General features: G+C 39.3%; 1 protein-coding gene and 1 long non-coding RNA gene across 14 annotated transcripts in view; one reads left to right on the plus strand and one right to left on the minus strand.

Annotated features, from left to right (window-relative positions):
* The window catches only part of PKP4 (plakophilin 4), a 256,672-nt gene that overhangs the window by 181,741 nt on the left and 52,029 nt on the right, over positions 1–22,902 (plus strand). For 11 of the 13 annotated variants that reach the window (XM_040229137.1, XM_040229141.1, XM_040229128.1 and 8 more), the window contains 4 exons: positions 10,731–10,862; positions 10,973–11,163; positions 13,727–14,279; positions 22,616–22,804. In XM_040229137.1, the coding sequence (XP_040085071.1) occupies positions 10,731–10,862; positions 10,973–11,163; positions 13,727–14,279; positions 22,616–22,804 (1,065 nt within the window). The remainder of the gene's footprint in view (positions 1–10,730; positions 10,863–10,972; positions 11,164–13,726; positions 14,280–22,615; positions 22,805–22,902) is intronic. The other 2 variants (XM_040229133.1, XM_040229134.1) reach the window with 1 other exon arrangement.
* LOC120854827 overlaps positions 12,799–22,902 on the minus strand; it is a 31,409-nt gene continuing 21,305 nt past the window's right edge. Inside the window, exon 3 of the long non-coding RNA XR_005719070.1 lies at positions 12,799–13,144. This is a non-coding gene — a long non-coding RNA (uncharacterized LOC120854827). The remainder of the gene's footprint in view (positions 13,145–22,902) is intronic.

Raw genomic sequence — 22,902 nt, forward strand, 5'->3', positions numbered from 1 at the left:
AAAGAGCTGACTTATTGGGAAAGACCCTAATGCTGGGAAAGATTGAAGGCAAAAGGAGAAGCGGGTGGCAGAGGATGAGATGGTTAGATAGCCTCACTGACTCAATGGACATGAATCTGAGCAAACTCTGTGAGATGGTAGAGGACAGAGGAAGCTGGGCACACTGCAGTCCATGGAGTCTCAAAGAGTTGGACACAACTTAGAGACTGAACAACAATTAACATCTGTGTCCTTATCCACATTCTATTTTCTGAAGCATTTCACTTGAAAGAAACAGGCTTTCCTGGCAGTCCAGTGATTAAGACTCCATGCTTCCACTTCAGGGGGCACGGGTTTGATCCCTGGTTGGGAAACTAAGATCCTGCATGGCTGAAAGTAAATAAATAATAAAAATATAAGATAGATACTCACATTTGGAGGGTAGATGATTATATTACTTGAGGGTAATTTTAAGTCTAGTAACCGTCTGTCACTGTATAGAGTTACCAGAATATTGTTGATTATCTCTGTGTTGTACATTACATCCTCATGACTTATTTATTTTATAACTGAAAGTTTATACCTCTTAAGCCCTTTCACAAGTTTTGCCAACTACCCCCTAAGCCCTCACCATTTGACAACTGGTTTTTTCTCTGTATCTGTGAGTCCATTTTTGTTTTGTATTTTAGATTCCAGATATAAGTAAAATCATATGGTATTTGTTATTCTATAGCTTATTTCACTTAGCATGATACTCTATCCATGTTGTGGCAAATAACAAAATTGCATTTTTAATGGATGGGCAATACACAATGGTATACCATATCTTTAGTCATTCATCCATTGGTGGACACTTAAGCTGTTTGCATATCTTGGCTATTAAAAATAACGGTGCAGTGAAAATACAAGTGTATGTATCTTTTCAAATTAATGTTTTCACTGTCTTCAGGTAAATATCCACAAGTGGAATTGCTGGATCATATGGTAGTTCAATTTTTACTATTTTGAGAAGCCTCCATCATGGCTGTACCAATTTACAATCCCACTAACACTACATGAAGATTCCCTTTTTTCCACATCATTGTTAACACCTGATTTTTGTCTTTTTGATAATAACTATTCTGAGGATATGAGATGATATCTCATTGTAGTTTTGATTTATATTTCTGTATGATTAGTGAAGTTGAGGATCTTTTAATGTGTCTATTGATCATCTGTATGTCTTCCTTATAAAAATGTTTATTCAGATCCTCTGCTCATTTTTAAATTGAATTATGGGGGATTTTTGGTGTCCATTTGTATGAGTTCTTTATATATTTTGAATATTGACCCCCTAACAGATAGCAATTCCAAAGAAAGTCAATGCAAAAGAATGCTCAAACTACCGCACAGTTGCACTCATCTCACATGCTAGTAAAGTAATGCTCAAAATTCTCCAAGCCAGGCTTCAGCAATACGTGAACCGTGAACTCCCTGATGTTCAAGCTGGTTTTAGAAAAGGCAGAGGAACCAGAGATCAAATTGCCCACATCCACTGGATCATGGAAAAAGCAAGAGAGTTCCAGAAAAACATCTATTTCTGTTTTATTGACTATGCCAAAGCCTTTGATTGTGTGGATCACAATAAACTGGAAAATTCTGAAAGAGATGGGAATACCAGACCACCTAACGTGCCTCTTGAGAAATCTGTATGCAGGTCAGGAAGCAACAGTTAGAACTGGACATGGAACAACAGACTGGTTCCAAATAGGAAAAGGAGTACATCAAGGCTGTATATTGTCACCCTGCTTATTTAACTTCTATGCAGAGTCCATCATGAGAAACGCTGGACTGGAAGAAACACAAGCGGGAATCAAGATTGTCGGGAGAAATATCAATAACCTCAGATATGCAGATGACACCACCCTTATGGCAGAAAGTGAAGAGGAGCTAAAAAGCCTCTTGATGAAAGTGAAAGAGGAGAGCGAAAAAGTTGGCTTAAAGCTCAATATTCAGAGAACGAAGATCATGGCATCTGGTCCCGTCACTTCATGGCAAATAAATGGGGAACCAGTGGAAACAGTGTCAGAGTTTATTTTTGGGGGCTCCAAAATCACTGCAGATGGTGATTGCAGCCATGAAATTAAGAGACGCTTACTCCTTGGAAGAAAAGTTATGACCAACCTAGATAGTATAGTCAAAAGCAGAGACGTTACTTTGCCGACTAAGGTCCCTCTAGTCAAGGCTATGGTTTTTCCAGTGGTCATGTATGGATGTGAGAGTTGGACTGAGAAGAAGGCTGAGCGCCAAAGAATTGATGCTTTTGAACCGTGGTGTTGGAGAAGAGTCTTGAGAGTCCCTTGGACTGCAAGGAGATCCAACCAGTCCATTCTGAAGGAGATCAGCCCTGGGATTTCTTTGGAAGGAATGATGCTAAAGCTGAAACTCCAGTACTTTGGCCACCTCATGAGAAGAGCTGACTCATTGGAAAAGACTCTGATGCTGGGAGGGATTGAGGGCAGGAGGAGAAGGGGATGACAGAGGATGAGATGACTGGATGGCATCACAGACTCGATGGACGTGAGTCTGAGTGAACTCTGGGAGTTGGTGATGGACAGGGAGGCCTGGCGTGCTGCGATTCATGGGGTCGCAGAGAGTCGGACACGACTGAGCGACTGAACTGAACTGAACAGATCTATCATTTGGAGATATTTTTTCCCATTCAGTAGGCTGCTTTTTTATTTTGTTGATGTATAAAAGCTTTTTAGTTTGATATAGTCTTGTTTACTTTTGCTTTTGTTGTCTTTGCCTGGGAAGGTTGATCCAAAAAAATAGTAATAAGACTGTTGTCAAAGAGTATACTGCCTATGTCTTCTAGGGCTTCATGGTTTCAGGTCTTATATTTAAGTCTGTAATCCATTTTGACTTTATTTTTGTATGTGCTATTAAAAAAAAAAAAGTGACCCAGTTTTATTCTTTTGCGTGTAATTGTTCAGTTTTTCTAACAGCATTTATTGAAGTGACTGCCTTTCCCCTACTGCATATTCTTGGCTCCTTTGTAGTAAATTAATTGACCATATAACCATAAAGGTTTTGGAGTAGTTTAAGAAGAATAGTTCTTAACTTTTCTGTAAGTATTTGATAGAATTCACCTGTGAAGCCAGTCTGGGCCTGGACTTTTGTTTGTTGGGAGTTTTTGATTACTGATTTAATTTCATTAGTAGTGATTATTCTGTTCATATTTTTTTTCTTCCTGATTCAGTCCTGGAAGATTTAGTGTTTCTGGAAGTTTGTCCACATATTCTAGCTTGTCTGATTTATGGACTGTAGCCTGCCAGTCATGTCTTGACTCTTTGCAACCCCATGGACTGTAACCTGCCAGGCTCTTCCATCCATGGAATTTCCCAGGCAAGAATACTGGAGTGGGTTGCCATTTCCTTCTCGAGGGGAACTTCCCAACCCAGGAATCAAACCCAGGTCTCCCGCACTGCAGGCAGACTCTACCATCTGAGCCACCAGGGAAGCCCAAAGGGTCAGAAATAGTCGCCAAAAACTAGGACTGAACCAGGGACCTTTAGATCTTCAGGCTAACATTCTCCCAACTGAGCTATTTTGGCTACCTGTTTGTCTGATTTGTTGGCATGTAATTGTGTGTAGTAATCTCTTAAAATCCTCTGAATTTCTATGATGTCAGTTGTAACTTCTATTTCATTTCTAATTTTATTTGAGTCCTCTCTCTGTTTTTCTTGATGAGTCTAGCCAAAAGTTTATCAATTTCGTTTGTCTTTTCAAAGAACCGGCTCTTAGTTTCATTGATCTTTTCTATTGCTTTTTCTATTTATTTCTGCTCCCGTCTTTATTATTTCCTTCCTTCTGCTTACTTCTAGGCTTTGTTCTTTTTCCAGTTCCTTTAGGTATAAGGGTAGATTATTTATTTGAGAATGTTCCCTCTTGGAACTGATTTTGCCTAGTCCTGTAGAGTTTGGAGTATTTCGTTTCTACTTTGTTTTGTCTCAGAAGTATTTTTTAATTTCTTCTTTGACTTCTTCTTTGACCCATTGGTTTTTTAATTGCATGTTGTTTGGCCTTTAGGTGTTTGTGTTTTCGCTAGATTTCTAGTTTCATGTGGTCAAAAAAAGATGCTTGATGTGATTTCAGTCTTCTTAGATTTATTGAGACTTTTTTTGCAGCCTAACATGATCCATCCTGGAGAATGTTCTGTGTGCCTTAGAAAAGAATGTGTATTCTGCCATTTTAGGGTGCTGGAATGTTCTGTATATATATTTATTAGATCTGTCTGATCTAATGTATTATTTAAAGTCACATTCCCGCTATACACATCTGTGTCCTTTTTGCTGTCCTGCATACAGCGGACTTTTGGACTCAGAGGGAGAGGGAGAGGGTGTGATGATTTGGGAGAATGGCATTGAAACATGTATAATATCATGTAAGAATCGAAATGCCAGTCTATGTCTGATGCAGGATATGACACGCTTGGGGCTGACGCGCGGGGATGACTCAGAGAGATGTTGTGGGGAGGGGGGCGGGAGGGGGGCTCATGTTTGGGAACGCATGTACACCTGTGGTGGATTCATGTCAATCTATGCCAAAACCAATACAGAATTGTAAAGTAAAAATTAAAAATAAATAAATAAATTAAAAAAAATAAAAATAAAAAAATAAAGTCACATTCCCTTATTGGCTTTCTGTCTGGTTCATCTGTCCATTGAAGTAAGTGTGGTGTTAAAGTCACTTATTACTATATTGCTGTCAATATCTCCCTTTATGTATTAGGTCCTCCTGTGTTGAGTGCACACATGTTAACAAGTGTTACATCCTCTTGTTGGATTGACCCCTTCTTTCTCTCTTGTTACAGTTTGTATTTTCAAGTTTATTTTTCTACCCTGGCTTCCTTTTCGTTTCTGTTTGCATGGAATATCTTTTTCATCCCTTCACTTGTGTATCGTTGGATCTGAAGCATGTCTCTTATAGGCAGCATATATATGGATCTTGCCTTTTTATCCATTCTGCCACCCTGTGTCTTTTGTTCTTGTCTGTTTCCACTAAAAGTGATTATCGATAGGCATGTACATATATCCATTGTGTTGATTGTTTTCTGGTTGTGTTCTATAGTCCTCTGCTCCTTCCTTCTTCTCATTCTCGCTTGTGATTCGGTGGCTCTCTTTAGTGTGATGTTTATGTTTCTTTTCCTTTCTTTTTTGTGTATGTGTTACGGGTTTTTAGTTTGTGGTTACCATGAGCTTTATCTATAACAACCTGTGAGTATAGCAGTCTATTACAAGTTGATGGTCACATCAGTTTGTGCATATTCTAAAAGGCACTACGTTTTTTACTCCCTTCCCTGAATACTTTGTTTCTGAGGTCATATTTTTATTTTGTGTTTTACTTAACTCATTATTTTAGATATAGATGATTTTACTACTTTTGTCCTTTAACCTTCATACTGACTTTTTAGTTGATGGATCTACTACTTTTGCTATATGTTTTCCTTTACGAATGCATTTTCTTTCATTATGTTTTTGTTTCTAGTTATAGCATTTTCTTTTCCATTTAAAAAAATCCTTTCAACTTTTTAAAAAAAAACTGGTTTGGTGATCATGAAGTTCTTTATCTTTGGCTTATTTGGGAAACTCTTTATCTCTCAATTCTGAATGATAATCTTTCCAGGTAGTATATTCTTGTTTGTGAGTTTTTCCTTTTAGTATTTTAACTATATCATTCCACTCCTTTCTGGCCTGTAAACTTGCTGCTGAAAAATCAGCTAATAGCCTTATGGCATATTAACCTTTGTATGTGATTTTTTTTTGTTGTTTTTCTTTCTTTATCTTTGCCATGTAATCATGATATGTCTTAGTATGGATCTCTTTGTGTTCATCTTATTTGGGACTTAGTGCTCCCTGCACCTGGATATTTGTTTCCTTCTGCAGGTTAGGGAACTTTTAGTCATTATTTCTTTAGATGGCTTTTCTGGTCTTTTCTGTCTCTCTTCTTCTGCAGCCCCTGTGTAATGTGAACGTTAGTATACTTAATGTTTTTACATAGGTTCCTTAAACTTTCTTCATTTTTAAATTCTTTTTTTCTTTTTACTCTCTTTTTGAGTGATTTTCACCATCCTGTCTTCCAGATCATTGATAACGTTCTTCTTCATCCTCTAATCTGCTGATTTTCTCTAGTGTGTTTTTAACATCAGTCATTTTATTCTTCACTTCTGGTGGGTTCTATATTTTCTCTCTGTTTTTTGAAGTTCTCCCTGAATTTATCCATTCTTCATCCTAGTTTGGTGAGCATGTTTGACCATTATTTTGAACTCTTTATCTAGTAAGTTGCTTATCTCCATCTTGTTTAGCCTTTTTCTGAGATTTTGTCTTTTTGTTTTTTTCATTTAGAAGCTATTCCTTTGCTCCTTGTTTTATCTAACTCTCTTGTATTTGTTACTATGCATTAGGTATATCAACTATTTCTCCTAGAGAAATAGGCTGGTCTCATATGGAAAGTGTCCTCTGAGGTCCAATGGCTCAATCCGTTCTAGTCACAAGAGCCAGGATCTCCAGGAATACCCTCTATGTGGGCTGCCTTTACTTCGTATGGTTGGACCATGATTGCTATGGGCACTCTGGTAGATTGGTGACTCTCTGGTTCAGCTAGCGGAGAGGTTTTTCCTCACTTGCTGCAGGCACACTGATGTGTGGGTGGGGCTGGTCCGCCCACACCTGGCTGTAGGTCCCAGCTGGAGCTGTTGCAGACACACTGGTATGCTGGGCTAGTTCCCTGGAGTGGGAGCCACATTGGAGGTGTGCTGGTGCTGGCTCGGGTCACTCACTGTGGGGACAGAGTGAGAAATGCTTTAAAGGGGACAGTGGGGCCAGGTGGATTGATCAGGGCTGGTCCTCAGGAACACCTGGGCAAGTTCACAGTGCTTGTTAGGTAGCAAAACAGAGTAACAGAAATGACACCTGCTGGCAACAGGTCACCCAGGGGAAGAAAAGAAAAAAAAAAATGACATCCGTCAGTGTTTTCATTCCCAGAGACAGTTCCACCAGACCCCTGCCCTCTGGCAAATGTCCCCAGATTAGTCAGTGAATCTCCTTCTCTTATATCTTCAATTTTTTCAAGCTGTTGCTTCTGCCCTGGATCTTGGAGAAAATGAGTTTGTGTGTGAACTCTTCATGGGCAGATTCTTGGTTTCCCACAGCTCTCTGGCTCTCCCAGACTTAAGTTTCACTGGTTTTTAAACCAGGCATTCTGGGGGCTCATCTTCCTGGTGCAGGTGCCCTGGCCTGGGAAGCCTGACCCGGGTCCCTCACTCCTCAGGGGTCCTCCACAGTTGCAGTACCTCTTCCACTGTGGGTGGCTGCACTGAGGCTCTGTGTTCTGACTAGACCACATCTCTGCCCCTCCTGCCCATCTCAGTGTGGTCTTTTCTTTGTATCCTCAGTTGTAGAAAATCTGTTTTGCTAGCCTTCAGATCATCCTCAGACATGGTTGTGCTAAATGTAGGTACCTTTTTGTATATCCACAGGAGGAACTGAGCTCAGGATCTTTCTACTCCTCCATCTCCATCCCTCTAAGATTATTTATTTTAAATATCTTCTTTTAGAAAAGAAGCAAAATTGCTTGTCTCCTGGTTTGCAATAAAATGTTCCATAGGATAAAGAGACCAAATTGCTGAAATATAGATTTTTAGGGTGTCTCCTACTCTTTTCTTATTTAAATAATATCCCCTAATGGTTAAAAAGAGAGAGACATACACAGAACTCTAATGGTTTTGGTTTCCATGGTGATAATTTTTTCACATTCTGACACTGCGTGCCACCTAGTGTTTCCAAGCCAAAAACTTTGATGTTTTGGTATTGCAGGTTTTATATAAAACCTGCCTATACTTATACTAAAGCCAAAGCTAGAAAATATCTAGACACCTTTTTCTTGTTTAAAATGGCACATTTCCCAATGTATGTGAAGTCTTGAAGCTACCCCGGTGATTCCTCCATATCTATAATTTGTTACCATTTCATGTGTGGTTTTCCTGTGTTCCTTTCCTGGATGAAATAAAGGTGGATTGCTGCTGCACAGCTCTGATTTCAGGTCATCTCTTGTTTAGCTTCTCTCAGTCATCCTATTGCCTGTAAAACTCTTTCTTGTAACCCAGCAAACTATGTATTTTACTTGTTCCTCATAAAACTCCTTCACAAACTGCGGTGTAAGAATGTTTAGAACTGTGGAAAAACAGAAGACTTGCAAATTGAAACAGATAACTCTCCAGTTTTATTAGCCTGATAGACAGAGAGAGCATGTTTCAATATGTACTGGGGGAACCACATGCAATCTGAAATCTATATTGAAATTTCAAACTTAAGAATTCAGAACTGTCACAGAGCTCTGCTACCTAGAAGTGTACTGTCAAATAATAAATTTGGAGACACATTCATCAAAAACCTATTATTAAGAATGTCAGCAAATCTTCCTGGGGGCTAGGAAACAAAACCTTGGATTGAATCTGACATCAAGTTAAAGGATTAGAATATAGGATCTCCAGTTTGCCTATAAACGCTGTTTTTACTTTTCAAACTAGCTTGATCAGCAATGTCTAAAAGTTATACTTTGCTTTACAGGAGTGAGTGAAAGTTACTCAGTCCTGTCTGACTCTCTGTGACTCCATGGACTGTAGCCTGCCAGGCTTCTCTGTCCATGGAATTCTCCAGGCCAGAATGCTAGAGTGGATAGCCATTCTCTTCGCTAGGGGATCTTCCCAACCCAGGGATCAAACCCAGGTCTCCCACATTGCAGGCAGATTCTTTACCATCTGAGCCACCAGGGAAGCCCTTGCTTTACATAGATAAACCTTGTTGAACACAAGCTATAGCACAATGCCAGGTGTGAATCAGTACTCAGTAAAGAGAAGCTGCTGTTTTTTCTGGGAATTTGTTTGCTCAGTAAGCACTTACTGAGCACCTGCTGAGTGCTATGCACCTGTCCTAGGCACTGAGGTACAACAGTAAGCAACTCAGACAAAAGTCTCTGCCCACTGTGAGCTTCTATTCTAGTGGGGAGAGATGGTAGTAAGTGCTATAAAGAAAGGACAAGCTGTCCTCCTGTGGTAAGTGGATACTACTTAGATACTACATCCTCTAGGAAACCTCTCCTAAGGTCCTTAACTCTAGACAGTAACACAATCACATGTGCATGCACACACACACATACTCTGTGTCTTTTCTCAGCCACATTTTTCAGTTCACTTTCGTCGTGTCCGACTCTGCAACCCCATGGACTGCAGCACGCCAGGCTTCCTTGTCCGTCACCAACTCCCAGAGCTTGCTAAAACTCATGTCCGCCAACTCAGTGATGCCATTCAACTATCTCATCCTCTGTCGTCCCTTTCTCCTCCTGCCTTCAATCTTTACCAGCACCAGGGTCTTTTCCAATGAGGCACCTCTTCACATCAGGCGGTCAGAGTACTGGAGCTTCAGCATCAGTCCTTCCAATGAATATTCAGGACTGATTTCCATTAAGATGGACTGGTTTGATCTCCTTGCAGCCCAACAGACTCTGCAGAGTCTCCTCCAGCACCACAATTCAGAAGCATCAATTCTTAGGCATTCAGCTTTCCTTATAGTCCAGCTCTCACATCCATTCATGACTACTGGAGAAACCATAGCTTTGACTGTATGGATCTTTGTCAGCAAAGTAATGTCTCTGCTTTTTAATATGCTGTCTACATTTGTTAAAGCTTTTCTTCCAAAGACAAATTTCAGTCCTCCTTAGGACTGTGTGTTAAACTCAGAATATGATACAGATTCAATTTATAAAGTGAGAGTGCAGCAGCATTCTGAAAAAAATGTTTGTTAGCAACATGAGGGTTAAATTTGAGAAAGAAAGACTTATCATCAGAATTTGGGCAAATATATTTTAAAGATACTAGAAAACAAGAGCATATTCAAATGGAGTTGAATAAAATGCAGTTTAATCTACACCACCTAAATTTATAACATAAAAAGGAAGTTGGAATTGGGAAGAAGAAGATAAATAGTTTTGTTTTTTAAGTTCAAGATGGCAAAGTGATATAGTTGAAAATAAAACAAGATAATAGGCAAAAGAGATTTGACTAGAGAAAACAGTAATGAGGTTAAATTTGTCTGTATTCATTTGGAAAAAGACTAAAAGCATAAAAGAAGCAAATGGATAGGAAATTAAAATTTCCACTGTTGACAGTTCTGAAAACTGTGCAAAGTTTTTTTTATTTTAGTCCATATGAAATATGACATAAAAAGCTAGCCCTACCTTCCAGAGTTTGATCACCAAGCTCAATAATGTGGACATCATGCAAGTTTTCATTTCAAAAGTTTGACATATGGAAGATCTTTTGTTTAAATAACATCATTCTCACTCAGTTTGTTGATCCTCTTGGAGGAAGTCACCCAGGAGGTGAATTTTCCAAGGGAGAACAAGGTCAGTTTTCAGATTTTAATTAAATGCAGCATGTGAGTTAATTTGTGGCTGGTAATCAGGATGAAAAACACTCATGAAATTTAGCAAAACATAGTAACAAACTGAGTATATGCAATACTTTTCTATAGAAAAGAGTCAAAATGACTGTGGTTTAAGGTGAAAATAGTCATATTAACTTGTATGAAGTCTTGAGTTGATAGTCTTGTATTAAGATTATCCGACGTTGCTGACAAATACTTGAACCTTTTTTTTAGCAACTTCTTATATAATGTCATTCATTTTAGCTGATTAAACTTCTCTTCTTACAGATGTGCCAAATACTGGTGTAAACAAACCTAGAGTTTCTGACGCTGTCCATCCCAACAACTATTTCATCAGGACAGAGCCAGAACCAGGGACCCTCTACTCACCAGAACAGACGTCTCTCCATGAAAGTGAGGGTCTGTTGTATTATCTTTTAAGTATTAGATTTGCTTTTAATGCTTCCATTTTGAAAATGAGCATCAGAAGTGTAAAATAAAGGCATTTCCTGCTGGTTTCATTCCTGCAGGATCTTTGGGTAACTCAAGAAGTTCAACACAAATGAATTCTTATTCCGACAGTGGATACCAGGAAGCAGGGAGTTTCCACAACAGCCAGAACTTGAGTAAGGCAGATAATAGACCACAGCATTCATTCGTAGGATCAACTAATAACCACCTGGTGAGGAATTCAAGAGCTGAAGGGCAAACACTGGTTCAGGTAAGCCAAACACATCAAGAACGTTGGAAAGAAATGCCCTCCTAGTTGATTATGTGTTATTAATTTAAGTATTCTTTATTGAAAGTAAACCCAATGTGTACAATTTTGAAGTTCTAGAATGGATGATGCAGCAAAATCATTTTACACCATGATGCTAATGAAATTTTAAACTTGAAAACTAAAAATGTATTAGTTCCTACTAATTAAATCTGAACAATTCTTGATACAGGAGAGTAGTTTTTCTGAAAGCAATAAGTTTGGCATCAGGAGAGTAGTCCAGGGAGAGTGTGAGAGAACTGGGTGGTATATTCTAGTCTCGTTGTGAGTTCCTCAGAATACCAGAGCTAAAATGTGCTGTGAAGAGTCCTAGAGGGGCAGAGCAGTTCCCATGCTTGTATAAAATGGGACTGGTCCATTCTAACCAAAGGTTTTGCCTCATCATTGGAATTTTTCTCTGAAAACACGTATCGTTGCTAGAATATAGATATTGCAGCCTATAGAAATCTAGTCTATAGAAGCATAACCATTCTGTTAAGTTAGGATTTTCTTATTTGATATTAATAATAATAATGCATATATTTGTGAAAACTCCTTAGCTCCTCACTCATTGCCACTTTATTCATTCAGTCTTCCAGCATATGCCAAAATTAGTAGAAGTTATAGGAGTCCCAAGTGGCAGTAACCAGTAAGGATGACTTTCTGGCCAAGTGCCCCAGTGATTTCTCTGGAGCTGAAAAATGGCACGATGATCAAAGAAGTTAGTCTAACACTAATCTCTTAATGCAATACAGGAAGCCCTGAAGGTACACACAGCAGTGGGCCAATTTCTCCAGTGCCAAAGGAGAAATACAATACAACTTTAGCTCAACAATTTAAGGGAAACTTTTAAGTATTAAGAAACATTTCTGTATTAAGACAAACACAAATATGGTGCATGAATTTTTAAGCTAGGACAGGAAGTCTTGTGCCCATAGCAAACTGCTTCCAGCTGCAACACCCACCCCCAGTTCCTCAGATGATACATTTACTCCTCTGCTGTTCGGGATGCACTGAGGGAATGGTTTGACAAGCTTTACACTAAATGTTTACAGATGTTCACCTGCTTAGGTCAGTCTCTATGTCAGCAGGTCTAAAGTCACACTTCTGAATAATAATTACAAAGATTTTCTATTTTGCCCCTAAGGGTGGTCATGTTGACTTTTTGTTTAATTTTTTTTTTTAACTTAAGTTGATTTTGTTCCTGGAAGTTGCAAGGAGGTCTTTAAATTTGCATGTATTCTGGGAAACACAGATTGTAGACATTTGAGCCAAGTGTCATCCTTTTTTGATAATAAACAACTTATATGTGGGACTTTTAAAATTACCTTTAGTACTATTAATAAACCCCAAGCACAGATTTTAATTTTCCAATTGCCTACTAATTTTTAAACCACCTCTTTCTTGCCTTATTGTTTATTTACAGTCCCCTTCCCTCCCCAGACCTTCTCCTTTCCATGGCTATTGCCTTCACAGAATTCTTGAGTTTGAGCACCTGAGTGGTCTCAGACCCATGTTTCAGGCAACCAGTTGCTTGTGATACATGGAGACAGAGCATATCTCCTCTTACAGCATCTAAGAATATACAAAGTCCTTGAGTCATCCCTGTTTCTTCCTTTATTGCCCCAATTAAAAGTAACAGGAGGTTGATGACAAGTGAACTCTAGTTATCACTAACGGAATACAGAAAGCTCAGTTCTGAGCTTGTAACCCAACACGCCAGTCCAGCCACTGTTCCTTTTTATTGTCATCCTGCATGAAGACTGGGATCTGAGATGCAATATTTGCAAGAGTCTATGGACTGATAGGACTGGCCATGGCAGAAATGTTCCTTCTTTCCCAGCTGGCCAGAACCCAGTGGAGATTTTGAGCATTCCTCCTGCTGCAACAGATTTGTGGGCTGATTATTCGTATGTCTTTCAATCCACCAGCTTAAGACAAGAGCCTATAAATCAAAGGAGATAGAAAGAAACGGCTGAAATCACTAGCAGCCACATTGAAGCTAAAAGAAAAGACAGATTTGGCTAGAGCACTTGTACAGTGTTCACAGAGGAGACCTTTGGACCCCAGACCCTATCCAAATGTTCAGTTATTCCACTTACCTTCCTTTTGTAAATGAGGTCAACTCATAAAGACAGATATAAAGACAATTATAGATACTGCTCTAACTTAACGTATTGAAAACATTTTGTTTTACACAAATGGGTTACCTTCCCCAAACTTAGATTTACAGGGTACAAAGTAAGTACACTATTCCAGTGACCTGTCACACTTGAGATACAACATACTATGTGTTGTGAAAAGTGCATGGGCAGAGGGTAACATCAAATAAAGACAGAAGTACAAGGAATATTAAATGTCTTTGTATCTCTCCTTACGGGTTGGTTTTAGTATTCTGAAAGGGAAAGGTGGAGATGAAATAAATAGTGAGTTCACCTTCTGTAGTTAGCTATGTGCATGCTTTTCTGTAATGACCATGGATACACAACCCTGGATAAACCATTCTCTTTTCTCCCCCCTCCATCAGCCATCAGTGGCCAATCGGGCCATGAGAAGAGTTAGTTCAGTTCCATCTAGAGCACAGTCTCCTTCTTATGTTATCAGCACAGGCGTGTCTCCTTCAAGGGGGTCACTGAGAACTTCTCTGGGCAGTGGATTTGGCTCTCCCTCTGTGACTGACTCCCGGCCACTGAACCCCAGTGCATACTCCTCCACCACATTACCTGCTCAGCGGGCAGCTTCTCCATACTCTGCACAGAGACCCGCTTCCCCATCAGCTGTACGTCGGATTGGGTCGGTCACCTCCCGGCAGACCTCCAATCCCAACGGACCAACCCCTCAGTACCAAACCACCACCAGAGTGGGGTCCCCACTGACGCTGACGGATGCACAGACTCGAGTAGCTTCCCCATCCCAAGGCCAGGTGGGGTCATCGTCCCCCAAACGCTCAGGGATGACTGCCGTACCACAGCATCTGGGACCTTCACTGCAAAGGACTGTTCATGACATGGAACAATTCGGACAGCAGCAGTATGAAATTTACGAGAGGATGGTTCCACCTAGGCCAGACAGCCTGACAGGTGAGTATAAGCTGACACCCCTACACAAGCCCAGTGGGATAAGTGTTCCATGCAACCGTTGCTAAAACAGAGCATATAATGTGGAAAAACTTTATATTTTTATCTCAAAATTTGTACCACAGTGTACTGCAGACTGCAGGTTGACTTTTCTCTCAGGCTTTAAACTTTTTAATGCATCACGTTATATAACATTTATATCACCAGACCTCTTTCACAATGAAAACATTTCCCTCATCCCTCAGAAAACTAGGATATAAAAGGTAGGTAGTTTTTGTATATTAGAAGAACTGGCTAGAATTCTAAACTGTTGGTTGCGGTTTTTCATAGTGAAACATTTTTCACTAGATAGGCCTACCCATTGGAGAAGGAAATGGCAACCCATTCCAGTGTTCTTGCCTGGAGAATCCCAGGGACAGGGGAGCCTGGTGGGCTGCCATCCATGGAGTCACACAGAGTCAGACAGGACTGAAGCGACTCAGCAGCAGCAGCCCTACCCATACTCGAAACCCTAAATTATGTTAAAAGATGGTATCAGAATGTCTATTCCAATATGATATTTTTTTAAAGAAAAGCCTTCCTAGTGTAGACTAGAAGCTTTGATTTTTAGCACCCCAATGGGAAATGCACAAAGTTCTTATGAATTGCCTTCAAATGCCACTTGGATTAAGTCAGAAAGACACCAACCAGATCACTGATAGTACAGCTGTTTCTTTCAGAGTTTTCTCATCGTGGGTTTTCTACAGGATGTACAGACTTTTGATTAAAATTATATTCATCTTTAGTAAAAAAAAAAGTTAAAACTATGCAGGAAAATAAAAATTGTGAAGTGAGAGTCTCAGCCCCCCCTTACCCTCACCCAGTCCCACTCCCAAGTTTATGTGTCTTCCAGACTGGTTACATATGTAAGTATATACATTACATATAGATGTGCACACTGTATTTTTCATGCTGTTGGAGCTCTATTTTGCATATCTCCTATACCTTTTTTTTTTAATGTATCTGAGGGTTCTACCTCATTCTCTCAAGGGATGCCTAGGACCTTATTTTATAGACATATTATAATTTGTTTAACACTTCTCTATTAACAGACATTTAGATATCCTCATTTTTAGCTCTTAGAGACAATCATACAATATATATTACTCTTCCTGCATATTTGCACATAGCTTACTAAGATAACTGTGAGATCCATTTCTTGAAATAGGACTGCTGGATCAAAATATGTGTTTGTGTTTTCTTAATGAAATACTATCAAATTGCCCCCGCTAAACTTTTATAGATTTTTATTTCCACTAGTAGCTTGAGTGCCTGTTCCCTACACCTTCACTAGCACTGCATATTAGCAAGGTGTTTCATCTTTGCCAGTCTGTACCTCATTGTTTTAAGTGGCCTGTGTTGAGTAATGACTGAGGTTGATGATTTGATGTTTATCAGCCATTTTATTGCTTTACTGCAAACTGCAAGTTCAGGTCCTTTGTATGTTTTTTTTTAATTTGTAAATGCTTTTTTATACTTGAAATAAATTGACCCCTTGAAATATGCTTCTCAATTATTTTTCATTTCATAACTTGTCTTTTGACTGTTTTTTGTTATTTCTTACTTACAGAAGTTTTTAATATTTATTTTGTATGATAAAATTAATATCTTTTCCTTATGGCTTCTGGGAAAAATAAAGCCCTTTTGAGGTTTTCTAATTGCATGATCTTGCACAAAGAATAAATATTGAACTTGATTTTGAACTCAAGGAAATTGCTAATGGAGAAACTAGCTCTTTTTCATTCGCCCATCAGAAGGGTACACTGGCTTAGATATTTTCTGGTATGGCCCTGGAAAGCGTGCAGCAGAGTAAAGTAGGAATCATCGATGACACGCCTCCTCCAAAGGAAGCATGAAGAGAAATAGTTCTGAGGATTCCTGTTCCCCCTACCCAACCCCTCCCTATTTACGAACAGTAGCTGAAACCCATGTTTGCAGGAGAGCGCAGAGAAAATCAGGAAAGAAAGTGGGCACAGAAAGAATTGTCTCCATGTTTAACCCTGAGGGCTGGACTCTTGTGGTTTAAGAAACCTGCTTCTCTTCACAGTGCAGGTGAGGTTAAACTTTATGTTTCAGGGGAAAAAAATTATAGCCTACTATGGATTTTTTTATTCCCCTGAATACCACAGTGTTCAAAAGAAGCAAAGGGTTTCTTAAAAATATTCTAAGGAAGCTTTGGTTCCCATCATCTGTCCACCTGCCCAGTTATTCTGAATGTAGATCCTAACTTGTAAATTCCTTTCTTTTTTTATTCCAGAAAATGATGTGCTTGTCATATTTACTATGGTTCTTGAGTTCAAAGACTTAACAACCTGCTAATTGAAAAGCCTAAAGCAATATTTTGTAATAGATTCAGACACTTGAATATTTGGTGATCACAGTTTAAATGATGTGTATAAATTATCTCCTACAACAGAAAAATGTGTCTGCCCCAACACATTCATTATACTATAACCATAGCATATTAAGGCAAGTTTTGAGAATAAAAAGAATTCACATTTGAAAGATAAATTTATGTTTGTTTTCACTGACTTAAATATAGAGGTGTTAAATCACAAGGAATATATCATTGAGGTAGGTAAACTTGATATGTATTTGTGGAATTGCAGCAAATTGTCTTCCTCTTTAAAAGATACTAAATTATAGTAGCCTTTCTACAAAATCACCTTACTTAATCTATTCAGTTCAGTTCAGTCACTCAGTCATGTCTGACTCTTTGTGAACCCATGGACTGCAGCACGCCAGACTTGCCTGTCCATCACCAACTCCCAGAGCTTGCTCAAACTGATAGCCATTGACTCGGTGATGGCACCCAACCATCTCAGCCTCTGTCGTCCCCTTCTTCTCCTGCTTTCAATCTTCCCCAGCATCCATCAAGGTCTTTTCAAATGAGTCAGCTCTTCACATCGGTTGGCCAAAGTATTGGAGTTTCAGCTTCAGCATTAGTCCTTCCAATGAATATTCAGTACTGATTTCCTTTAGAATGGACTGGTTGGATCTCCTTGCAGCCCAAGAGACTCTCAAGAGTCTTCCAAAAGCAGCAATTCTTCAGCTCTCAGCTTTCTTTATGGACCAACTCTCACATCCATACATGACTACTGGAAAAACCATAGTTTTGACTCTGTGGACATTTGGTGGCAAAGTAATGTCTCTGCTTTTTAATATGCTATCTAGGTTGGTCATAACTTTTCTTCCAAGAAGCTAGCATCTTAAATTTCATGGCTGCAGTCACCATCTGCAGTGATTTTGGAGCCCCAAAAAATAGTCTCTCACTGTTCGCATTGTTTCCCCTTCTATGTGCCATGAAGTGATGGGACCAGATGCCATGACCTTAGTTTGCTGAATGTTGAGTTTTAAGCCTTTTTCACTCTCCTCTTTCCCTTTCATCAAGAGACTCTTTAGTTATTCTTCACTTTCTGCCGTAAGGGTGGTGTCATCTGCATATCTGCTGCTGCTGCTAAGTCGCTTTAGTCGTGTCCAACTCTGTGACCCCACAGACCACAGCCCACCAGGCTCCCCCATCCCTGGGATTCTCCAGGCAAGAACACTGGAGTGGGTTGCCATTTCCTTCTTCAATGCATGAAAGTGAAAAGTGAAAGTGAAGTCACTCAGTCATGCGACCCCTTGGACTGCAGCCTACCAGGATCCTCCGTCCATGGGATTTTCCAGGCAAGAGTACTGAAGTGGGTTGCCATTGCCTTCTCCATCTGCATATCTGAGGTTATTGCTATTTCTCCCGGCAATCTTGATTCCAGCTTGTCCTTCTTCCAGCCCAGCGTTTCTCATGATATACTCTGCATAGAAGTTAAATAAGCAGGGTGACAATATACAGCCTTGACGTACTCCTTTCCCAATTTGGAACCAGTCTGTTGTTCCATGTCCAGTACTAACTGTTGCTTCCTGACCTGCATAAGATTTCTCAGGAATCAGGTAAGGTGGTCTGGTATTCCCATCTCTTAAAGAATTTTCCACAGTTCATTGTCATCCACACAAAGGCTTTGGCATAATCAATAAAGCAGAAGTAGATGTTTTTCTGGAACTCTCTTGCTTTTTCGATGATCCAGCAGATGTTGGCAATTTGATATTTGGTTCTTCTGCCTTTTTAAATCCAGCTTAAACATATGGAAATTCACCGTTCATGTACTGTTGAAGCCTGGCTTGGAGAATTTTGAGCATTACTTTGCTAGCATGCAAGATGAGTACAATTGTGTGGTAGTTTCAGCATTCTTTGGCATTGCCTTTCTTTGTGATTAGAATGAAAACTGACCTTTTCCAGTCCTGTGGCCACTGCTGAGTTTTCCAAATTTGCTGACATATTGAGCAGCACTTTCATAGCATCATCTTTTAGGGTTTGAAATAGCTCAGCTGGAATTCCATCACCTCCACTAACTTTGTTTGTGATGATGCTTCCTAAGGCCCAGTTGACTTCTCATTCCAGGATGTCTGGCTCTAGGTGAGTGATCACACCATCATGGTTATCTGGGTCATGAAGATCTTTTTTTGTATAGTTATTCCATGTATTCTTGCCACCTCTTCGTAATATCTTCTGCTTCTGTTAGGTCCATACCACTTCTGTCCTTTATTGTGCCCATCTTTGCATGAAATGTTCCCTTGGTATCTCTCATTTTCTTGAAGAGATCTCTAGTCTTACCCATTCTATTGCTTTCCTCTATTTCTTTGCATTGGTCACTGAGGAACATTTTCTTACATCTCCTTGCTCTTCTTTGGAACTCTGCATTCAAATGGGTGTATCATTTCTTTTCTCCTTTGTCTTTAGCTTCTCTTCAGCTTTTTGTAAGGCCTCCTCAGATAACCATTTTGCCTTTTTGCATTTCTTTTTCTCTGGGATGGTCTTGATCACTGCCTCCTGTACAATGTCACGAACCTCCATCCTTAGTTCTTCAGGCACCCTTGTCTATCAGATCTAATCCCTTGAATCTATTTGTCACTTCCACTGTTTAATCATAAGGGATTTGATCTAGGTCATCCTGAATGGTCTAATGGTTTTCCCTACTTTCTTCAATTTAAGTCAAAATTTTGCAATAAGGAGTTCATGATCTGAACCACAGTCAGCTCCTGGTCTTGTTTTTTCTGACTGTATAGAGCTTCTCCATCTTTGGCTGCAAAGAATATAACCAGTTTGATTTCAGTGTTGACCATCTGGTGATGGCCATGTGTAGAGTCTTCTCTTGTGTTGTTGGAAGAGGGTGTTTGCTATGACCAGTGCATTCTCTTGGCAAAATTCTCTTAGCTTTTGCCCTGCTTCATTTTGTACTCCAAGGCCAAATTTTCCTGTTACTCCAGGTGTTTCTTGACTTCCTACTTTTGCATTCCAGTCTCCTGTCATGAAAAGGACATCTTTTTTGGATGTTAGTTCTAGAAGGTCTCATAGGTCTTCATAGAAGATTGAACTTCAGCTTCTTCAGCGTTACTGGTTGGGGTGTAGACCTGGTTGAATGTGATATTGAATCGTTTACCTTGGAAATGAACAGAGATCATTTTGTTGTTGTTGAGATTGCACCCTAGAACTGCATTTTGGACTCCTTTGTTGACTATGAGGGCTACTCCATTTCTTCTAAGGGATTCCTGCCCATAGTAGTAGATATAATGGTCATCTGAGTTAAATTCGCCCATTCCAGTCCATTTTAATTCACTGATTCCTAAAATATCAATGTTCATTCTTGCCATCTCCTGTTTGACCACTTCCAATTTACCTTGATTCATGGACCTAACATTCCAGGTTCATATGCAGTATTGCTCTTTACAGCATCAGACTTTACTTCCATCACCAGTCATATCCACAGCTGGGCGTTGTTTTCACTTTGGCTCCATCTCTTCATTCTTTCTGAAGTTATTTCTCCACTCTTGTGCAGTAGCATATTGGGCATGTACCAACCTGGGGAGTTAATTTTTCAGTGTCTTGTCTTTTTGCCTTTTCATACTGTTCATGGGGTTCTCAAGGCAAGAAAACTGAAGTGGTTTGCCAGTCCCTTCTCCAATGAACCACATTTTGTCAGAACTCTCCACCATAACCCATCCATCTTGGCTGGCCCAACATGGCATGGCTCATGGTTTCATTGAGTTAGTCAAGGCTGTGGTCCATGTGATAGGTTTGAACTTAATCTATTGGGGCTATATAATTTTGTAACTTTTTAAATGTTAATCTTTAACACTGTGTATTTTTGTTTTAATGCATGAGTAGGTAATTAAAAATATTAACCATAATATTACAAAGATTTCTAATATCAAAAAATTGCTCTCTCACTGTAATTCTTAAGTTCTTTATTTCCTGTTACAATCTGTCACATACAGTAATTTCATCTCACTAGGAATCCTGTAGCAGGGAATGTTTGCTGGATATTTTCTATAGTTCTAAGTGTTAACAAGCTCATTTGGGTCCTTTCTTATGAAGTCATAGTAAATGGCAACGAAAGTTAAATTCCATTGAAAACTCCAGCCAGATATTTGCACGGTGAGCCTGTCACATTTTGAATGGAACAGAATGCTTTGGTCTCATTTCACACCACAGTGGGAGTGGGCCAACGGGACTTGGCGGGCTTTAGGAGCATCCAGGGCTCAACTTGCCTTGGCCCAAGTGTTTGTGATCTTCAGTCTCACAGTAAATCAAGTGTTCTACTGAATATGAAAATAGCACCTCATACTGATAAGATTTCCAAGGACTAGGTACATTTTGCTGCCCAGTTTACGTCACAGTTAACAAACAGTGCCGGCACTTTCGTTCAGGATTCTCATGGGCTCTATAAAGAAATGGAGTTTATACTCTCTAAGAATGAGAAATCTGCCAGTAAATACAAAGCTGAACTCCTGAAATGAGAACTTTACAATAGCAATCATAATATCATTCTTAGAGTTACATGGGCTTCCATGAGCCCCTGGTGAACTAACCTCCCTCTTTAACCTTATGTTTGTGGAGAGCTCTGTCCAGTTCAGGATTTCTCACACTGTGTCTCATTGATCCTTGAGAAGTAGTTTTGTCCAATGTTGAGTGTGCAGTTACAGAGAGAGCTTCCACTCAGCCCTCCTAGAAAGCTCTCTGAAGAGGATGAACTGCATTTCCTTTTCAGCTCTGTTTCCTCAATTTTGAAATGGGAAGATTTGACTGAATAAGCTCCCAATTACAAGATTATATAAACTTGTGATCTTTATTTCAGCGAGTGGATAGCCAGTGGCCAAAACCCACATTTGCTCATTTAATTTCTTCCCATGTCACATTGCTCTCTGGGATAGGTAATAATCATTCATTTTAGAAGCTTTATGTATTAACTCTCTTGCCACTCCTCACTAAGCAACATATAATTATCACTCACATTCAGCCCCATTTGTTTTTAGTTATGCTATGATTATGTGAGCTAACAGGATGTGAATGATTGTATCTTTTTGTAATTAGTTACTGTGTTGATTATTTGCAGTCTTTTTAAAAGCAAATATATGCTGACTGACTTCAGATATGTTTATGCTTTTTCTTCCTCATATTTGGAATATAACCTTAGTTGATACTCTTACAAAGTGACAAATTTTGCTTACTAATGATGACAAAGCATAAATTTCTGAGCATCATAGTACAGAAAATACTACAGCACTTTTTTAAAGAAATTAAAATGTTTGGGTTTGAAATCTGCATTATAAACAGTTTGAATGAAAGAGTGGTTGAAGTAACGTAATATTAATACACTAACTTTGTACTTTTCCTTTATACCAGAAAGAAGGTAAACCAGAATCTGGTATGTGGGTTCCTGGAAAAATACCTGTTTTGGTTTTGTCTTCTTTTTTTTTTTTTAATTGCAATAACAAAAAATAATGCTTTAGATATCTTATTAGTTTGCTGATGATTTTTTAAACTCTATATCATAAAATTTCATTTTTCTGTAAAAAATTTGCATAAGTAAATTGAGACAAAGGTCAGAACAGTTCTTGAATATCAGCCTATTTGTAGGCACTGTTATGTAAGTGTTATCTTAAGCATTGGGATTTAAAGAGATGTGGGACATGATGGCGTGCTCTTACCATCATAAAATAACTTACAGTTGGGGGATGAATTTCAGAATATCAAGCTGTTTAATAATTTTGCGTGTGTATATGTGTATATATATGTATATTTTAGAAAATTTGCTTTTATCCTGCTGCCAGGAGAAAGTCTTACTTTTAGAGTGTATATGGTATCCTGTAAAACTCACTGGGTTTGGTGTTTAGACTCAGCATTTGGTCATATTGATTAGGAGTTTTACTTTTAACCTCACCACAGCATTCCAAGTTTCTTAATGTAATTTTCCCGCCTGTAGGCTTACGGAGTTCCTATGCTAGTCAGCACAGCCAACTTGGACAAGACCTTCGTTCAGCTGTGTCTCCCGACTTGCACATCACTCCTATATATGAGGGGAGGACCTATTACAGCCCAGTGTACCGCAGCCCAAACCACGGAACTGTGGAGCTCCAGGGATCGCAGACAGCGCTGTACCGCACAGGCTCAGGTGGGCGTCCGCTCTCTTCAGTCCCTTTCTTAACTTCACAGGCCCAAGAGTAGAAGATTTTACTGAGATGGGTTTCCTGTTAGAATGAACTCACGTTG

This window comes from Oryx dammah, unplaced genomic scaffold (assembly GCF_014754425.2).
Source record: "Oryx dammah isolate SB20612 unplaced genomic scaffold, SCBI_Odam_1.1 HiC_scaffold_27, whole genome shotgun sequence".
Classification (NCBI taxonomy): Eukaryota; Metazoa; Chordata; class Mammalia; order Artiodactyla; family Bovidae; genus Oryx; species Oryx dammah.